The 21,368-nt window shown below is 42.5% G+C and overlaps 1 protein-coding gene across 1 annotated transcript; it reads left to right on the top strand.

The window, feature by feature from the left end:
* Positions 1 to 82: 82 nt before the first annotated feature.
* On the top strand, positions 83 to 20,179 carry LOC129830396 (ubiquitin carboxyl-terminal hydrolase 31-like). The gene is made up of 16 exons (XM_055892948.1): positions 83 to 1,466; positions 1,649 to 1,780; positions 2,765 to 2,859; positions 2,964 to 3,056; positions 4,400 to 4,535; positions 5,279 to 5,426; positions 5,590 to 5,770; positions 5,950 to 6,061; positions 8,545 to 8,639; positions 9,549 to 9,626; positions 12,633 to 12,762; positions 13,370 to 13,489; positions 13,775 to 14,000; positions 14,135 to 14,293; positions 14,486 to 14,641; positions 14,807 to 20,179. Exons 1-16 carry the CDS (start codon positions 903 to 905, stop codon positions 16,279 to 16,281), a joined length of 3,900 nt encoding a protein of 1,299 aa, XP_055748923.1. The 5' UTR covers positions 83 to 902; the 3' UTR covers positions 16,282 to 20,179.
* The last annotated feature ends 1,189 nt before the right edge of the window (positions 20,180 to 21,368 follow it).

The following is a 21,368-nucleotide window of genomic DNA, read 5'->3' as shown; positions in this document are numbered from 1 at the left end:
ATTATTCAATAGTGCACATTTTGATACTTTGATACAAAACGTTTGATTTATGGAAAAAAGGCAGAACCCCTCTCTCCCCCAGTTGTATTTTGGCGTTGACTCTGTTACGTCAGCTGTTTCTCTGCTGTCCTGCAGTGTCCGTGTTTTTGTAGTTGAAAGTGTGAAAAACTGACTCCGTTGCAATGGATAGTCGGATTTAGGAGAATACTTCAGCTTGGAAAGCATAATACATTTTACAATCCCACTCAAGTTAACCAAGGATACGGAATTAAACGTCTCTGCTTGGTAACTGCATTTTTATTTTCAGGTGGGATGGAAGGACACTTCTGCGCAAGGGACTCATTTATGCAGTGGTTAGATATCTGGCTAGCATAGCTAGCCAGCTAATGTGCAAATGCTAACTATAAAAACAATCAGCTAGCTACAAGATACGATTTGCATGAACGTCAGCGGATAGGTTGACTCGTTTAGCATATACAAATGCATTCCGGCAGCATATTGTAATTTGTGTATTTTACTCAATCGAATCACTTAAAATGGATTAATGGATAGTTTACAAGGTAGCTAGCCAATTTAGCCAGCTGATTAGCTAGCTATGGATTGTTGTTGTGTTAGCTGACACGCTAAGGTTAGCTGTCCAGTTAAATCAACATAACACTTGTCTTTGAAAATGTGGTGACACGTATTTAATGGTAGTCGGTACTGTACCCCTAGTATGGGAAATATATCCCAGCAAGCTACTGTTAGCTAACGTTAGCTAACTAGCTAGTTGATGGGGTTGAGATGTAACTTGACTCCCCAATTAAGATGTAGCACGAGACAGCTGAAAGTTAATTTTAGTTTGCTAGCTAGCTAGCTCAGCTCATTCCTCACAGGAAATATTGTATTTTGACATTTATTGCATGAGGGGGTGCCCAACAAGTCAGGCAATCATGTCTAGTAAAGCCACCACTAAAGAGAAGAAATCTGGTAGCTTCAGCAAGAAACTCTTCAGACGAGGCTCTGTGCGCTCCGTGGGTAGTTTTATGGGCAGAGTCCTCAGGACCCTGTCAACCTTGTCCCATTTTGGATCAGATGGGCATGCTATTGAAGGTGACAAAGACGATGGGGGTTTCACAATATTCAAAACTGGAGGCAAAGATTCACCAGCTTTGGATGATAGTGACCGTTTCCTCGGAGAGAAGGTCCCTGGAGTGTCTGGTCTCAAAAACCATGGTAACACTTGTTTCATGAATGCCATCCTCCAGTGCCTGAGTAACACTGAACTCTTTGCTGAGTATTTGGCACTGGAACAATACCGGGGAGTCGAGGAAACGGATGAGGAGAAGGAGAAACCAAAGACAAACGGTGTGCATTTGGGGAGGAAGGGCCCTCATGACAGAGGTGAGGTGACAGAGCAGCTGTCTGGACTGGTCCGGGCCCTGTGGACATTTGAATACACCCCACAGCACAGCAGGGAGTTCAAAGTAAGTTGGTACAATGTATCATAAAGCAAGACTGCTTCTCTCACAGGACTGCATTTGGTCCGCAGAATCAGCCTATACTACACATCTTTGAAATGGTCAAATACATTTAGGCTACATCATACTTCTGAGACTAGGCTATCACCAGAATTTTCAAGCAGTGTTGCTTGTGCTGTTTGTTGCAGAATGCTGTCTCAAAGAGTGCTTTGCAGTATAAAGGCAATGCTCAGCATGACGCCCAGGAGTTTCTGCTCTGGCTTCTGGACAGGGTACATGAAGACCTCAACAACCATCCCAACAACAGGCCTTCCATTAAGGTAAACTTTTGTTTGCGCATCATAGAGTTAGGGCCTACTAATGCAACTTCAGGAACGGTGGTAGTGGCCAGGTTAGCACAACGAGACAGTTAGTGATGTGACCTCGAGCTAGCAGTGAATGGAGGTGAGTCAGCAGTCTGAGTGGACGAGGTGACAAGAGGTGGCTGGCTAATTGTGATATCCTTTGAAGCCTCATTCAGACATTCCAAACGGAATAACATTTGAGCAAGGGTAAGGGCCTGGCATCCTGCAGGACAGATTTACCGACCTAACCCATTTCTGAACGCAGAGCCCCTTGTCAGGCATCAATCTTCCAGAGCACTGGAACAAACAAGTTAGGAGAGAGAGCTCACTTCCTTACTTTACGGAGTGCTGACTGATTCATCTCCTATGGGAGAATGAACAGGAAGTGATGGTGTTCTGTGTCCCCTCCCGGGATTGCTTCCCTTCCGGAACAGTTTGTGCATATATTATGGTGACATTTTGTTTGTTTTGGTCTTAGGCAAGGATTTTTCAGCTGTTCGTGCTGATGTTTTATCTCGAGGCAAATTCTGACTATGTTGAGGAAGTTTATACTGGCTACGGTGTCTTAAGATGCACAAACGGTACTATTGTCAATCTCATTTTTCAAGCAAAGGTCTTTTAAGGGAGTATGCGAGCACATTCGTTTGGATCGCCTTAGGCGCCAGCCGAACCGAAGCATGAAGAAGACTTTAGACATGCAGAGTGAGAGACGTGACCTGAATAGACCCCACAGAGCTTTTGTTGATTAGTCTGCCTTGTCAAATGCTCATAGTTCCTTGAGGATAAGTCAGAGGAGCTGCACCGTCACAGGCAGTTTTGTTTGTATTTTGGTCTCTTATCCTTTCGATGTCTTTCAGACTGCTTTGGATGCTCATTGACCTAGTGAATAGAATACAGCCTCCATATCCTAAATCGTCTAATATGCAGTAAGAGCTCATCCATTCTGTTTTGTCCTATTAGCCACCAGTGGAAGAGGATGATGGGGGTCTAGAGGGGCCTTCTCTTCCACTCTCTACCGGTTCATTTGTGCAAGAGCTATTTCAGGCCCAGTACAGGTAGGTCTTATTTGATGCTTACCCCTGAGGAGTTCTATATTCTCCATTCTGTTTATTCCTCATGACTTCTTCTGAGACAAATGAGTTCCATTTCTTACCAACAGGTCGTCGCTCACCTGCCCGCATTGCCAAAAACAGAGCAACACCTTTGATCCTTTCCTCTGCATCTCCCTGCCCATCCTCTTACCTCACACAAGGTGAGCACACATCTTGCTGTGTTCCATCATTAGGTCTGGTGGGAGGAACAAGACTGTTGACAAGTGTTGAAATGTACATCTTGAGACTACTTGAGACTGCGGTTTATTTCAATTTCCCAGGGTTGCGAAAGCAAAGTAAATAAGAAGGAATGTCGTTTTAGTCTCCAAAATGGCATATTTGGCCAATCTGCAGACCAAACCAAGCCAGTAATTATGGGACTCTTCTATTTCTAAAGTCAATTTAAGGGCTACATGCCCAGACAAACACTCAATGGCTAAAGCAAAAAGGGAAATAGACTTACTTTTAAATGTGAAATGAAAATGTAGGTCTATGACCTTTTAGAAATATGTTAGGCTCTTCTCTGTCATAGTTTTAGTATTTTGAGTTTCATTATTTGTGCCTAGCAGTCAAAACCACCTTTATGCTCACTCAGCTGAGGATTCGTAATGCTCCTAAACTGAGGTACCTGGGACATGTATGGTCTTTTTTGTCCTCATGATACAGTGACGTTTTTTTTTACAATGGTGTTATACTGTCACATCAAGGAGAGAGCGCCTGTTCGATGCAGATTCTTTTTTAAGCCACTAAATTCATTGCTGTCCATGCGTTATTAAAGATGAGAAGAATGAGGTGAAATTAGGAGATATGCAGTGGCAAATGATGTCCCATTAGTCCTCCAGCTGTAATCTGATTGATGATAGAATATTGGTCCTCCAGACCAAGGCTCACCGCTCTGGCTTCACTACTACTCCCAAAAACACAATTCTGTTACTCAACTTTAGGTTATCAGTTATCACTAGTCTGAAGCATGTAGGTTATTTCTCTGAATAAAAATGTTCTGCTAAGCCTGTTATGCCACTGTTTTTGGCCATAGTTGAGCTGATGTGAAGACATATCCCACATAACTGAAGTTCAAGTGACAGAGACACTCAGAAATGGCAACCATCTTAAAAATGGGGGTTCTCCAGAATGTGGGGTATCTCAAACTCAACTCCTGAAAAAGCTGCGTTGCTGTGCCTGCTGGCTAAGTTCTTAGTGTCAGCTTAGAGTAGCACTGATCCACACAGTCAACAGAGGAATCCTGCTCAGTGCTCTCACAGAGTAATTACAAATTAGCAGTCTCCAGACAGTGTTGTAGCAGCATTATTAGAGGAGGTGGAAACGTGTCCTCTCCTGGGAGGTTGATTATTGGACATAATTGTGTTTAATTTGGCAAAAGTTTAGTTTGTCCGTTCTGTTATTTCCTGGCCTTTGTCAGTGGTTTTTATCTGGTGTTTTGTAATTCCTTATATGGTGCCAATATTTGATCCCTGTCATCCCCATGTTTCCTCTCTCTTCCCAGGCCTCTGTATGTGACAGTGGTCTACCAGGGGAAGTACTCTCACTGTATGAGGATCGGAGTGGCCGTGCCCCTGAACAGCACCGTGTCCAGACTCCGAGATGCTGTGTCACGTGAGACCAAGATCCCCCTGGACCAGGTGCTGCTCCCTTCCTGCTCTCTTATCCCTAGCAACCTCAGCTCTGTCTTACTAGGTTACATACACACAGAAGTTAACTTGATTGCTTTACTTTCTGGTGCTACCTAGCTACTAAGGATTTCAAAGGAATGTTATCTGAAAAGAACCGTAAAGGAGCACCCTACTTAGGCTTACTTTTTCCTTTAATGATTCATCCCTGGGTACTAGTCTAATTGTGCCCATTTCAGGATTAATAACTGCTTTACAGTGTTGTTGTAAGTAGTATTAGGCTAGTGCATCATAGTCTTTTTAATCAGGATGAAGGGATCACTGGAACAGAGCCCATTGTATCCAAGATCAACAGAACTGATGCCTTGGGTTTGATGTGGCTGAAACTTTCATACAGTGCTGTCATTGGATTACATTAAGCAGAACACTAGTGTGTGTGAAATCCTGGTCTGAATAAGAAAAGTTGACATGATTGAGGGATAGGGCAAGAACTCCAGAAGAAAGGGAGGGGGTTTTCAATCATAGTGTGTAGCCTTCCATATTTACCATTGTTCTGTATTTGCAGAAGAGTTAGGCCTATACATTGTAGAGAATATTGATGCTGTTTATTTATGTTCTGTAATTCATTCACTGAAATGGGCATGGCCTAACTCTAATCTGTTTTACCATCGTATCTGAATAAAAGGTTTCAGTGTTGACTAAATGGCAGCAGCGTATTGATTTGTTTTGGCCTTCTCCGCTTGCCTCTGATTCAGTTTGTTTTGACGGAGATGTACTACGACGGTTTCCACCGCTCCTTCTGTGATGATGACGACGATCTCGATATCATTCAGGAGAGCGATTCCATCTTTGCCTTTGAGACGCCTGAGACCTTCAGACTAGAGAACATTCGAACCAAGAGAGGTACCTCTTCACTATTCATCTACTGTTGATATCACATTATTTCAATACGTTTTGGGCATTTCTCAATGGAAGTTTTTTTGGTAGTGTACTTGTCATGAATTCTGTGTAATGTATATTGAAGTATTGACTGAGTATCAATGACCGATTGGGATTTGGAATCCAGGGAGTCTCCTTGCCAACCTGAACCAGAACAACTTAAAGTTTGGGAGTGAGATGAGCAGGACTCCATCTTTCATGCAAGGAGCTGTGAATCCTGCCACTGCATCGGCCAATAAGAACACAGGGGCCGACAAGATGGTTCTGCTGATCTGTAACCGAGCGTGCACCGGTCACCAAGGGAGGAGGTACTATAGAGATTTAATAATATTGACTGCAATGTTGGAATTGTATTTCTATGGGTACTACTGCCCAGTGTTTTCAACTGTCCTCTGAAACCGTTACACCATGCAGGTCATATGATATTTGTTATATTAAGGTATACTTGGAGTCTGTTAACAGGAGAATATCATTCCCTCTGTTCCAGGTTTGGTCTTCCATTTGTACTGTACATGGATCGCACTGTGACCTGGGATATCCTGCAGAAGGAGATCCTGGAGAAGATGCATCACCTGCTCAGGCCAGGAGTTTACATTCAGGTGGGTGGAGGATAGTGAATGGAAACACAACCCCACAGAATGCAGGTCAACTAAAAAAAATCATGATATGGCAAAAGAGTCTGAATTACAACCTGTGTAGGCTTTCACTAGTAGGCACTGTGATTTACGGCATTTAACCCCCTAGAGTCGATAAATTACAAAACAAAAAAATCCCCGTCAAAGTCCGTCAGTTTAAGCTAGAGATGTTTTTTGCATTGGATGCCTCTCAATCCACTGCATCCACCAGTGTCGCACTTCCGCATCTGCGGTTAAAGGCGGCAGAGCCAGAGCGGTGTTTGTCAGACCGTGAGACATCGCGAAAATCGTTCTTCTCACGAAAAGGTCTGTAGCATCTGAACAGTTTGACCTAGAAACTATTATGACCACTCTATGCAAAGTAAGACTCCCACAAACTGTTTTGCTCTATGACCCCCACAAGTGTCTCAGGACTCGTCTGAAGATAACCAGGTACTGGTTCAAAACAACTAATGGAAGTATGAAGGTAGTTTTGTGCCTACCCAAAAAGGGGTTAAATATGTGTAAAAAAATAAATATATATAGTACCGTTCAAAAGTTTGGCTCACTTAGGGTCACTTTCCCTTGTTTTCCATGGAAACATACATGAAATGAGTTGCAAAATGAATAGGAAATATAGTCAAGACGTTGACAAGGTTATAAATAATGATTTGTAATTGAAATAATAATTGTGTCCTTCAAACTTTGCTTTCGTCAAAGAATCCTCAATTTGCAGCAATCACAGCCTTGCAGACCTTTGACATTCTAGTTATCAATTTGTTGAGGTAATCTGAAGAGATTTCACCCCATGCTTCCTGAAGCACCTCCCACAAGTTGGATTGGCTTGATGGGCACTTCTTACGTACCATACGGTCAAGCTGCTCCCACAACAGCTCAATAGGGTTGAGATCCGGTGACTGTGCTGGCCACTCCATTATAGACAGAATACCAGCTGACTGCTTCTTCCCTAAATAGTTATTGCATAGTTTGGAGCTGTGCTTTTGGTCATTGTCCTGTTGTAGGATGAAATTGGCTCCAATTAAGCGCCGTCCACAGGGTATGCCATGGTGTTGCAAAATGGAGTGATAGCCTTCCTTCTTCAAGATCCCTTTTACCCTGTACAAATCTCCCACTTTACCACCACCAAATCACCTCCAGACCATCACATTGCCTCCACCATGCTTGACAGATGGCGTCAAGCACTCCTCCAGCATCTTCATTTTTTCTGCGTAACACGAATGCTCTTCTTTGTGATCCGAACACCTCAAACTTAGATTTGTCTGTTCATAACACTTTTTTCAATATTCCTCTGTCCAGTGTCTGTTCTTTTGCCCATCTTAATCTTTTCTTTATATTGGCCAGTCTGAGATATGGCTTTTTCTTTGCAACTCTGCCTAGAAGGCCAGCATCCCGGAGTCGCCTCTTCACTCTTGACGTTGAGACTGGTGTTTTGCGGGTACTATTTAATGAAGCTGCTAGTTGAGGACTTGTGAGGCGTCTGTTTCTCAAACTAGACACTTATGTACTTGTCCTCTTGCTCAGTTGTGCACCGGGGCCTCCCACTCCTCTTTCTATTCTGGTTAGAGCCAGTTTGCACTGTTCTGTGAAGGGAGTAGTACACAGCGTTGTACGAGATCTTCAGTTTCTTGGCAATTTCTCTCATGGAATAGCCTTCATTTCTCTGAACAAGAATAGACTGATGAGTTTCAGAATAAAGTTCTTTGTTTCTGGACATTTTGAGCCTGTAATTGAACCCACAAATGCTGATGCTCCAGATACTCAACTAGTCTAAAGGAGGACAGTTGTATTGCTTCTTTAATCAGTACAACAGTTTTCAGCTGTGCTTACATAATTGCAAAATGGTTTTCTAATGATCAATTAACCTTTTAAAATGATACTTGGATTAGCTAACACAACGTTCCATTGGAACACAGGAGTGATGGTTGCTCATAATAACCCTTAACTTTTGAACGGTAGTTTGTTTTCTGAGTTTTTTTTATGTCCTAGATTTAGGACAGACACTTCAAAACCTTGTTTCTTCCGATTCATTTTTTTGACTGTCCTTTTTGCCATTCTTGAATGTGTTATTCAATGCATTTCTATGGGCTTTAGTAGTAAAGGCCAAAATCATCATTTTATCAAATACATTTTTGATATATTTTTTTATACCTAAAAGGGTCTTAAAATTCAAAGTCAACTAGCTAAATTATCCATAGTATCCATAGTATGACTATCTTAAAACAATTTCATATGTCAGCTTAGCACCCCCTATCCTCCAATGTCTTAGACTCTAAAAAAATAAACTGTTGATTCCCATGTAATGGCATGTTAGACGCTTAAGTTGCCTCATTGGCTAGAATGCTGTTGGTCTGGTTTGAAAAGCACGGCCGTGGCAACATGTCTATACGTAGCAGTCAGGTGGTGGGAATAGGGATAGTGAGTAACTAATGTCCTGGTATTATCTGCAGGTGGGGCCCTTCAGCCTACGAGTGGTTGGTGTGGTTGGCATCACGTACCTCCTGCCCCAAGAGGAGCAGCCTCTCTGTCACCCAACAGTGGAAAGGTCAGTCTCCTTGTTATTCCTGGTCCTCTGTAGCTCAGTTGGTAGAGCATGGTGCTTGCAACTCCAGGATAGTGTGTTCGATTCCCAGGACCACCAATACAGATGTGATATCTTAATTTGACCAGTTTCTATATTATGTGAATCTTAATTAATGGACATTTTTGTAGGGGTTGATACATTTTTCATTAAACCTAGAATGCAATAAGTTTGCATTTCCTGTTCCACATTTGCTGTTGCACAGGAAAATTCTCTGTAACAGAGTGATCAAATTAAGAAAGCACATCTGTACGTAAAAAAAATGTATGCACTCATGACAGTAAGTCACTTTGGATAAAAGTGTCTGCTAAATGGAATATTTTATATTATTATTCAACTGTAGCTCTCAACCAGGGTCATGTTCAGTAGGGCACATAGCAAAATGTTTCTCACCAGAAAAAGGACATTTGTGTTCAGTTACTATCTCCCCTTTTCAAAATGTTATCTTCCTACTGAACACCACCTCTCACCAATTCACAATGTTTACAGTTTACTGCCTCCCTGTAATCCTCTAATCACACTTGAATGCCAGATCAGATGCTCTGATGTCACCAGAACTGTTAAATGGCGTGCCTTTACATGTTTTGGTATCTGTTTCTTCACACACTGCTTGCTCAGCAGGTTTGGTTTATAGTTTGTCCCAGTTGCTGATTCAATTGAGTAGAATGGAAGTTTGTTGAATGGAATGGGAGTTTGTCACACAGTACACACACTAAAAAGCTGGATAGATATGTGTACAGCATACAAAAAGACAGCCACACGGGTAATGTAAATCCAATTCACTTAGATTTGTAGTGTTTTGAAGATAAGAAGAACACAGCTTGTTGGTTGATTTAAGTTTAAGTTTTCCTCAACATAATCTTTCCTTGGCAGAGCGTACAAGTCCTGTGGCCAGGGGGGACCGCCGCACGTCAAGATAGTGGTGGAGTGGGACAAAGAGACCAAGGATTAGTGAGTGAACGCTGCACAACAATATTGCTGGTGCTCTGCATTTCTTTGATAAACGCCATGTTTGTGGTGAGATTTATCCTGCAGGGAAATACATGACCATAAATTACCCCCATAAAGCCACTAGGGATGGGGACGGTTATTAGAATATCCAAATGGACGTTAGTACTCGATTACTTGCGAGGGTATTCATTTAAAAAAAATGTATATATAGGCTAGGCCTATTTTAATGAAAATACTTTCTAAAATGTAATTATCTATGTGACATTGCTACATACAAGGATAGACCATGACATTAGACATTTGAATAAAACAACAGTTTTTAATGAGTTTTTATGAGTGCGCTCCATTAAAAAAAAATCTGGACCGGTAGCCTACACACTTTTCACGAGTGTAGCTTGTTATTGTCGGTCAATCAAAGCAGCACTACCATCAAAGGCTCCATGTGTACAAAGTGAAGTTGGAGCGGTACATTTTCAACCTCATAACTTTTGGAAATAGTCTATAATGAACAAAAATATAAACACAACATGTAAATTGTTGGTTGCGTGTTTAATTTCTTATGGGCAGGTGGGACGCTAGAGCGCGAAATTCAAAAATACCAAATTCAAATATTTAAAATTCTTGAAAATATGTGTTAAACATCAAAATAAAGCTTAACTTCTTGTTAATCCAATCCTCTGTGTCAGATTTCAAAAAGGCTTTACGGCGAAAGCAAACCATGTGATTATCTGAGGACAGCGCCCCGCATACAAACACATGAAAATCATATTTCAACCAGGCAGGTGCGCCACAAAAGTCAGAAATAGCGATAAAATTAATGCCTTACCTCTGAAGATCTTCTTCTGTTGGCACTCCAAACTATCCCAGAAACATCACAAATGGTCCTTTTGTTCGATAATGTCCTTGATGTCCATTTATTTGGCGCGTTTGATTCAGAAATACTCCGGTTCAACTCGCACAACATGCCTACAAAGTATCTAATAAGTTACCTGTAAACTTGGTCCAAACATTTCAAACAACGTTCTTAATCCAACCTCAGGTACCCATAAAACGTAAATAATCGATAAAATTTAAGATGGAATAAACTGTTTCTAATACCGGATAAAAACAACGTGAAGCGCGCTCCAGTTCACGCGCACCAAAACAGTAGAGTCCACCTAGAGTGACACTTACAATGAATGGGACTACTTCATTTCTCAAAAGAAAACATAGAACAATTTCTAAAGACTGTTGACATCTAGTGGAAGCCATAGGAACTGCAACCAGGTTCCTAATAATAAGGGTATCCCATAGAAAACCATTTGAAAATCCTATGACCTCAATTTTTCCCCCCTGGATGATTTGTCCTCGGGGTTTCGCCTGCCAAATCAGTTCTGTTATACTCAGACATAATTTTAACAGTTTTAGAAACTTTAGAGTGTTTTCTATCCAAATTTACCAATTATATGCATATCCTAGCTTCTGGGCCTGAGTAACGGGCAGTTTACTTTGTGCACGCTTTTCATCCCCTACCCAAGAGAGGAAATGAAAGATCCCAGAAATGTTTTATATGCACAAAAAGCTTATTTCTCTCAAATTTTGTGCTCAGAGTGATCATTACACAGGTGCACCCTGTACTGGGGAAAATAAAATACCACTCTAAACTTTGCAGTTTTGTCACACAAGACAACGCCACAAATGTCTCAAGTTTTGAGGGAGTGTGCAATTGGCATACTGACTGCAGGAATGTCCTCGAGCTGTTGCCAGAGAGTTTAATGTTAATTTCTCCGCTATGAGCTGCATCCATCGTCGTTTTAGAGAATTTGTCAGTACGTCCAACCGGCCTCACAACCACAGACCACGTGTAACCATGCCAGACCGGGACCTCCACATATGGCTTTTTCGCCTGCTGGATCGTCTGAGACCAGCCACCTGGACAGCTGATGAAACTGAGGAGTATTTTTCTCTAATAAAGCCCTTTTGTCCGGGACAAACTCATTCTGATTGGCTGGGCCTGGCTCCCAAGTGGGTGGGTCTATGCCCTCCTAGGTTCACCCATGGCTGTGCCCCTGCCCAGTCATGTGAAATGATAGATTAGGGCCTAATTAATTGATTTCAATTGACTGATTTCCTTATATGAACTGTAATGTTGTAAAATCGTTGAAATTGTCGCATGTTGCGTAAAAAATAAAATGTATGTATTTTGATTATCCGGATATTCGAATAGTGATAAAATTTCAAATGCCCATCCCTTAAAGCCAACAAATATTAATTTAAACAAAATATGTTGACAAGGGTGAGAGAGATAGCAGACGAGGCACTTTGATGTTTGTTTTTGCTTTTTTAAGGCAAAAGTCTGCATGTTTCAGTTCGGCGGGCGCCTTGCCGAACTTGGCTTGGCAAACCGAACGAGTGTGCTTGCATACTCTCTTAAAATACCTTCGCTTGATAAATAAGGAAAAAATGCTGTAGCTAGTATACACTTCCACAAAATAGTCAGAATGAATCGAAGATAACACAAGAAATCTGTAATTAATTTTGACGTTTTTGCCGAGGAGTTCATAGTCAAGCAATTTTACATTTAACTAAGATGTCTGGTGCAGTATTTATTTCTGAATTTAAAAAATGTGCATGAAAACAAGCTGTCTCTCGTTGAATGACAAAAGCTTTATTGAAGAATCCCTACTGTTGACGAATCACCCATGAAGGGGTGTAGACTTTGCCTACCGACTTCGGCTCAGTTCGGCTACTGTGCCCGAACAGCCGAAAAAAACCTTACCGAACTCCAAAACTAACAGAAACGTCATAATATATGCACAAACTCTTAGGAACTGTTTCGGCTGGGAAGCATGCGGGTGCCTTTAGACATTTGGAGACAGGATAACATAAAGGAATGAAATCCTTAAGGATTAGACTACCTAAGCAATAGCCACGTATTGGGAAGTGTCAGATTTACTATTGTGTGTTAGGATAGGAGGCAGTGTGTTGAGTGATTGATTGGCTGACTGTGATTCTCCTTCCATGCAGTCTGTTTGGGCTCACTGAGGAAGAGTACATCCCTGATGCTGAGAGTGTGTATCTGCACAGAGAGCAACACCATCAGCCCCAGGCCTGCACCCTCGCTCAGTGCCTCCAGCTCTACACCAAAGAGGAACAGGTAACACTGGAGTACACACACATTGTGTTGGTATCACAAGGCCACACACACACACACACACACACACACACACACACACACACATTGTGTTGGTATCACAAGGCCACACACACACACACACACACACACACACACATTGTGTTGGTATCACAAGGCCACACACACAATGGCTGTCGATGCATTTATATGCTGTTGTATGTATTTAAACAAGAAAAGAGACTTGGAAAAATGAACATTCTCTTCTTACCAGAGGGTTTGTTTATTATTCCACAGCTGAATATCCAATAGCCTTTCATTTTGTTGAAATGCTGAGGGTGCTGTATATTCTGCCCCTAATTCTAGGTTTGAAATACAGCATTCTTATAATGGCTTCTCTGTCTGGAAGGACACCAGATAGACTGAATATACATTGTGGTTAGCAGAGGCTGGAGGTGGTCAGTTTAAGAACTGCCACTGGTCACATAAATGAGGGTGCTGTGAAAACATGGAGTAGATCAGTCCGGAACTCCCTCTGTGAGTGAGACTGATTTTAAAAGCACTGCGGTGGGGGGCTTTTCCTTGATGGCTGTGTGTGTGTGTGTGCGCATTGGTGGGCTGTCTGTTCCAGCTGGCCCCGGATGATGCCTGGCGCTGCCCCCACTGCAAGCAGCTGCAGCAAGGCCGCATCAAGCTCAGCCTGTGGACCCTGCCTGATGTGCTCATACTGCACCTCAAGAGGTTCAGACAGGTACTGCAGCAACAACACAGCATTCAGCACCTGTACAATTCCCCTACTGAGAATTGTGTCCAATCATTCCTGTTTTGTTTTTGTAACGGTAGTTTCTCATACTTTGGGTGGCTCGACTGGTTCCTATTCTTGGTTTTCCTTCAGTCAGTGTTGCTTGTTCTGTCTTGTCCATGTTCAGTCACTACCACTCAGTCTTACCCGGTGACCTATCTCTTGCCCGTCTAAGAGGCAGGTGTAGCGACAGTTCAGTTGACTGGATACTGTGTTTACTGCTGTGTCCTGTAGGAGGCTGACAGGAGGGTGAAGATGCAGAACATGGTGCGGTTCCCCCTGCTTGGCATGGACATGGCTCCTCACATGGTGAAGAGGTCCCAGAGCAGCTGGAGCCTGCCCTCTCACTGGTCACCATGGAGACGACCCTACGGCCTGGGGCGTAACCCTGACGACTACCTGTACGACCTGTACGCCGTCTGCAATCACCACGGAAACATGCATGGAGGCCACTACACAGGTAAGACCAGTGGTTTAGCAGTAAGGTGGTAGTAGGTAGATGGATAGGCTGGAGGTAGATGGATAGGAAAATAACACTACAGTCTGACAGTTTCTTCACCATCACCCTAAATCTCTTGTTCTTCGAACCCCCAGCTTACTGTAAGAACTCTGTTGACGGCCAGTGGTACTGCTTTGACGACAGTGAGGTCCAGCCCGTCGCTGATGATGATGTGTGTCAGCAGACGGCCTACATCTTGTTCTACCAGAGGAGGAACACGATCCCCTCCTGGTCCGCCAACAGCTCTGTAGCAGGTCAGTGGTGACTTGGCGTGGGGGATTTTCCTGACACTGTTTCGTTAAGATGGTGTATTACGTGGTTCTACAGGAGAAATGCCATTAAGTGACATTAAAACTGTTTGTCCACTCTTAGTTGGACAGTAGCATCAACATCTTGTTTATCTTTGAGAGACCTGAGGGATTGATTGTCGTGTCTATCTGTGCCAGGCTCCACCAGCTCATCTCTGTGTGACCACTGGGTGAACCGTCTCCAAGGCAGCAGGCCGGCCAGCCTGGCTTCCGGGGCCTCCTCCAGACGCACCTCTCTGGCCTCCCTGGGCGAGTCGGTGGAGTTCACCACAGGGGACCGCAGCGAAGATGACGGTGAGATACACTGGGCTCTTTTGCCCTCCTCTCTCCCTCCTTTAGCTAGTTATTTCTAACCTTACATGATCTGTTACTATGCTCAGTTGAGAAAAAGGGGCATTAAATTATCCTTTCATTGAGTCTAGTGCATTAGTGTAAACTCATTTATTTGTATCTATTTAGGTGGATTTTCGACCCGTCCCTTTGTTCGGAGCATCCAGCGTCAGAGCTTGTCTTCCAGGTCATCCATTTCCAGTCCTCTGGCCTTCAGTGAGAACAGCTTGAAGCCCTCCTGGTCCCTCTCTGCCAAGCTCCATATGAGGTCCAACTCCCCCTCACGCTTCTCCCTGGACTCACGCTCTTCTCCCCCCTTGGAGAGGATAGGAGAAAGGGGAGAGGCCTGTGATGACAAGGTATCCACGTCTTGCTTCGGTAGCTACAGCCGGCACGAGCGCTACCCTGGTGGCAGGGCCCCCTTGTCCATGATGGAGGGGAACAGCACCGACCAGGACCATGGCAGGAGGATCCTAGACGAAGTCTACTGCAGGGCCCCCACGCCGGCCGATAAGAAGAGCTCCAAGAGTGACCCGACGGACAACAACAACCAGATAACAGCCCTGGACCAAAACGCACAAGCCCCCCTGTCGAAAGAGCAGAAACGCAAGAGCAGCACCGCCGGATCTGCCCCAAAGTTAGAGAGCGCCGGGTCCAAAAAGAGTTCCATCAAGTCTGAGCCAGAGAAAAACTCCAAGAAGCGCCAGTGTTCGTCCTCCACCCCCAAATCCTCTACATCCCAAATGTCTTCCAGCCCTGTGGTGAAGGGCCCCAAGGTGACCAACTCTAAAGACAAGACCACCAGCAGTGGCAGCGCTACGCCCGCCAGGACCCCGTCCAAAAAGAAAGAGTCTTTGTCTTCCAGGGGTCCTGACTCGGCAGATGGAACCCCCCAGCGCAAGCAACGCATCTCCACGCCGCTGTCCTCCGCTTCCCCCTCCCCCACCGTAAAGAAGAGTGCCTCTGGCCTTGAGAAGACCACCTCTGGACGAAAGAAGCTGCTGGAGAGGAGCTGCAGTCGGGACTCGGGGTTGGTAAGCCCTCTGGTTGATAGACCACGATGGGGCAGCAACGCTGCAGCCAGGACCCCCACCAAGACTGCTGCGGAGGGGGTCCATCCAGAGAGGAGGTTTTTGCGGAGTTCCATCAGCAGCTCCTCTGTCACCAGCCTGCGCTCCCCCAGTGTCTCCTGCAGGGGCCCTAGGCACAGCAGCAAGTCAGAGGACAAGGGCCTGTCGTTCTTCAAGAACGCCCTGCGCCAGAGAGAGTCCCGCCGGTCGGCCGATCTGGGTAAGACCAGCATCCTGGCCAAGAAGGCCTCTGAGAGGACAGCCAGGCTGAGCGTTCAGGAGGGGGATGGGTCGGCCAGTGCCTCAGAGCATCATGTGAACAAGGTTGTCATTGAGGTAAAGGAGTCCTCCAAGCCCTCCACCCCAGTCAGACGCTCTCTTTTGCCTGTTATAGGTAAATCCAAGTCTTCCACTTCTGAATCCAGTCTTAGTTCTCCCCCCAATGGGAAAAAGCCTCTTGAGAAGCAGGCGTCCTCCAGAAATCTTTCTGCCAGCATGCAATCTTCTGCACGCCCAACAAAGAAGCCTCAATGACATCATATATCGATAGCAGTCTCATTGTTTTATGTATGCAGCAATTTTTTTCCCGTGTGCCTAAGATATAAATATATATAGATTGAGAGAGTGTATAATATATATATGTACTTGTATTTTTCTTTTCATAAGCAAGATTTAAATTATCAAAAGCGCCTTTCTATCCTGTCATGGAACCAAATCATTGCCTTCGGCAAAGTATGGTATTAGTCTACTACTGTACGCAAAACTGAATCGGAATGTTTTAAGATAGCACTTTGTAAATAGATTATGGAGTATTTTTCCCCAGAACAACACTATACAGTAACTTAGTTAACAACAAATCTATTACTGTAAATTTTTATGTATTACTTTTACTTGATTTATAAAGGTCACGTGAAACTAGAGTAACGGGTCTAGGACTTGACATTTATTAAGGCTGTAAGGGTACACTAGTCTTAAAATATTTTGTGGAGTAGTTTAAAATGTTACTCCTTTTCTACACCTGGTGCTGTTCAAAGGGCAATACTGGCACTGTTTGAAATATTTAAAATGTTGAGGGTCTGAAATATTTAAAAAACTATATGTCGGGTCAGCAACAGGCGTTCTGTGGCGCGAAACCGGGCAGGAAGTGAACTTTTGGGGGGGTTGGGGGACTACCCAAAGTTTTTAGTATAAACAATTATATGTATATATTTTGGGAATTGTTTTTGGTCAAAAAATGTGTTTAGTTTAGGAACTCTGTTTCCAAGTATTCTCTTGAATAAAAAAAGAAAGAGACGTGATCGTGTCTCAATGTAATCAAGGTATGAAACGATACAATCTGTTTTTGGGCTTAGTTGTGGTCAGTTTGCAGTGTAGAAATTATTCTAATTATGTTCCGGCCACCGACCATCCGCGGCTAATCTAGTTGCCTAACCCTGATCCAGTCCTGGTAGCACCTCTCAACCTGTGGTACCTCATGAGAGATTAACATAAAAGGCCATGTATGGAATAGCAGCCAGAGGCTGCTGTCTAGTACTGATAAAATCCATAACCGCTCATTTAAGTTGAACATTTGTGTTTATTTGCCTTTGTCCTGTCTTCGGATGAAGTCAATTCAATCTAAATAACGCACACTGCACTGAACGTGTTGCTCTTTGCTGTTACTTGAAGCACACCTACATAACTGTACAACTGTCAGGCCATGCATGGGATGTTCTCCTTAGTTGAATGATAGTTTGACGAGTCATTTAAGTCAGATCTGGTGCCACCCCCATATCTGCAAAGCTTTTCTAGCTGTAGTTTTGACATGTTACTGAACTCTCCCTGTGTCTTGCTGTAACCTATGTGGTAATCTACCATGCCCAAGCCATTAAGTGCAATACTTCTCAAGACTGTTTATCAGTCTTACCTTCTATGTTAAATATGATAACTTTAATTATGATTTAAGATACCAGGGTAAACATTTTTGGTGGTCTGCTTGTAACATATTGAAATCTTCAGATACCCCTCCACTGAAATGGCATTTAACACATTTTGTAATATTTCATATTTCGCTTGCTGACAATGTAAGAGACCCAGTTTCTCCAGGGTCTTGAGATTTGATATCTCTAACCTACTGCACCAAGTTTAATATTAAACCCCACTGCAGACATTTTGCTGCCTATAGCTACAGTCTGTCTGAAAGTGAAACCCCCACTGTTACTAATGAACTATTAACACATTAATGATTCTGTAAGGGTTCAGCAACAGTCTGACAACATGTCACTTGTTATTGTTGCCCATGGCTACACTGTCATTGAGTGAGCTGCTGCTGCAAACACTGTTGAAATGGTGGGCTTTTGATCCAATAGCAGCGCTAGTTCACTGAATTACTTTGCCTTGACCTGAGGGTTATACTACAAAACAGAATCAATGAGTTAGCCAGCTAACTATGATAAGCAACCAGAAATAACTGTTGATTTTATGGTTAATTAAATCAATTAGAGCATACCCATTTCAAACGTAACTTTTTATTTTGTAGAAAGATGTCCAAATATTTAAATAAGTTAGCTGGCTAACTCCATGATCCTGCTTTGTATTTTACCCTTCTGAAGGCATGTGTTGACTTCCAGATGTAATGTCTTGGCCTAAACTCTAGTTTATCATTATCTTGAGTCTCACTGATGACCCGGGTTCCAAACCTGTTCAGTTACATTCCCCTGTTGCCATGTTACGAATACATTTAACCACATCTCTCACATCTTTCACAAAATGGCCATAAAAAATATTCTCAAAGTTTAGGTGATGAAAAGCTTTATTTTATGGCCCATCCTCATCTTTGAATATATATTTTATTTGTGAAATCAGCTTTCACAGAGAAATCAGCTTTCACAGAGAAATCAGCTTTCACAGAGAAATCAGCTTTCACAGAGAAATCAACTGCCTGCAACAATATTATCCTTTTCGGCTTTCAAGTAGATGGTTGTGCCACTGTGTTGTCAATCGATGGAAACAACCATTTCAACACTGTGGAAAGCAGCATTGCATGATAACTCTAACGCATGCATGTCCTTAACTATGCAATAGATTGTTGCTATGTGAACCAGAGAGTAAATGTACAATATATCCTATCTTCCAAATGCCAGCAATGGAGAGCATGGTTAGTGACTTCCATTGCGGCCATTGCTTTAATTGCACATGTATGTTTCAGGGTTTTCTTTACACTTTTTATTTTATTTTATTTACATGCGAGAATGTTACCACATTGTGAAACGGATGTAACCCAAAATCGTTAAGATGCTGAACATTTTGTATTTGTCTTGATGTTTTCTAACTTAAGTTTACACTAAATGGATTTAGTCTTATGATTGTTTTAAGGGATTGTCGCTACCTTTTTTTATTTTTTACATTCATGTTCATTGTGTCAATATATGTTCATTGTTTTCCACTATGCTGGAGTACGTGTTCAAAGGGTGCTCTCTTTTTAAAGAGCAGGTTATCAGTCTTCTCCTTGCCCTCTTGTTCACCAGCAAGGACTTCATTATTAACACTACAGAAACTACAGACTGACTCCATCTTTAGCTCAGTCATCTCATGTGTTGCCTATGCACTCTGTTCTCATTTCACTTTTCTATGAACTGGTTGACTGTTAGATTTAGGTATGAAAGGCATGTCAGTTAATGGATGAATGTCATTATTAAGCAATGGGAGTGTTTTCCATTTTTTTAAAGGACACTTTTGGTCTTGTTGTAGTTGCCATAAAGACACCTGTTGTGGCATAGACTACTAGAGTAAATATGTGTCTAGGGCAGGGCTCTCCAACCCTGTTCCTGGATAGCTAACCTCCATGTAGGTTTCCGTTTCAACCCCAGCTGTAACCTGATTCAGCTTATCAACCAGCTAATTATTAGAATCAGGTGTGCTAGATGAGGGTTGGAGGGAAAACCTACAGGATGGTAGCTCTCCAGGAACAGGGTTGGAGAGCCCTGGTCTAGGACATCTGACATAGTTAGTGGTAGCTAATTAGATCATGTAAAGACCATGTCATTAATCAGTCATATGGAATTGGATTCATTCTTTTCTCCTTGATTGACACACTGGACTGTAGATACTGACTACCTAATAGTACCAGGCAGCAGCCCACGTTTCTACAATACTACAATAACACTAGCTTAGTGGTTATCTGTACAGTAGGAGTCTTCTGGAAGTAGTTCATAACGGGTCCAGGAAAATATTTGACGATGAAATAAGTTTTGGAAAGTGCGTGAGACTGCGTCAAACCTTTTTATGTTAATTTATTTTTATGTTTTGTTTATGACGTATATGCACTTTTAAAATGCATTTTTTTCTCATTTTTTATTTTCAAATAATGCATTTCTTTGAAAGAGAGACATTATGTTGGTTTACCAATGCAAGAACAACATGTAAAATGTAATAAAAAAAATGTAAAGCAGTGTTATATTGTACATGGTCCCTTTTAATACAAATCTTTTACATATCTCCAGTATTATGAAATAATATTTTCCACTGACCCACTAGAGGGAGCTTGTCTCCTGTGAATGTTTTTGCTTTGCACTGTAAAGCCAGTTCATTGGACATCAGTTGTCCAACTGAATATCCTAAAACGGGTCAAATTTATTTGGTATAATTCTACTGACTGTCATGTAATTAGCCTACTACTTAATTGTGGGATTATTTACATAATTATGTTTTTTTCTCATTGTGAGAGTATAACTGGTTCATTCCTCCACCCCTGACCCCGCCTTACATTGCAATAGGACAAATCAAATGCATGTACTGCAATTAATTTGAAAGTGCTGATTCCATTAAGTCAGAAAACCCTGAGCCTTTAGCAGGGTGCTGACTGCTAAATATTTACAGTAGTGCTTGACGTTGGCATGGAGTTAAATTTCCAACCAGATCGGCAGGATTGTCCACACTCCTCTTGCAGCAATCCAGAGCTTATGCAGAGCCTTTTGTTACTCAGAAACCAACAGTCAACATTGACAGCATGAACGGCATTTGATGGTGTTTTTTGCGTGATACGTATAAAAATAAAAATAAATGTATCTCCTATCCTCCCCCCTTCCATTATAGATTATGTTGGTGGTGGTGGTGTATGGACGTGGTGAGTGTGTGAGAGATCATAAGTCAATGCCTCATGCTCTTACAGATAGATACAAGATGGTGCTATGTACCAAGTCGGGAGCAGCTATTTCTGAAGCTTATTATCGCAAGCAGCGAACAGGGAAGTGTCAGGGCTTGAGGGGCTTGTAAATGTGTTTTTATCGGTGTTTTGCATGTCTTATCGATTTGCACATTGCAGAAAATGGTACCGCTTTCATCTCATCACACATTAACACATGTGTTTTAGCAGAACAATAACATGTTTTATTGAGTCTTGGGAGGATATTTTCTCACAGATATTCTCTGCTCAGAGAATGTTTGGCATCTTAGTTAAACACTTTTTTACTGAATAGATTTCAGAAGTTCATAATTTGATGACTTCTGTTCATTGTTTTGCAATAGGTCCTCCACTCCAAACTGAACTGACATTTCAAGTCTTAGTGTGTTAATCTCCAGTCGGGTCCTAAATTATTGGCACCCTTAATAAAGATGAGCAAAAAATACTATAAAATAAATAA

The sequence above is a fragment of the Salvelinus fontinalis genome, chromosome 2 (assembly GCF_029448725.1).
Source record: "Salvelinus fontinalis isolate EN_2023a chromosome 2, ASM2944872v1, whole genome shotgun sequence".
Classification (NCBI taxonomy): Eukaryota; Metazoa; Chordata; class Actinopteri; order Salmoniformes; family Salmonidae; genus Salvelinus; species Salvelinus fontinalis.
Note: the sequence above shows the minus strand (reverse complement) of the source record. Positions and strands in the feature narration are given on the sequence as shown.

Bases quoted from the DNA above. Each gene is read 5' to 3' on its own strand.
- LOC129830396 (XM_055892948.1), top strand. From the start codon at position 903: ATGAGGGGGTGCCCAACAAGTCAGGCAATCATGTCTAGTAAAGCCACC. The intron at 2,860-2,963 runs GTAGGTCTTATT...TCTTACCAACAG, and splicing joins CTATTTCAGGCCCAGTACAG to GTCGTCGCTCACCTGCCCGC. The intron at 8,640-9,548 runs GTCAGTCTCCTT...TTTCCTTGGCAG, and splicing joins TGTCACCCAACAGTGGAAAG to AGCGTACAAGTCCTGTGGCC.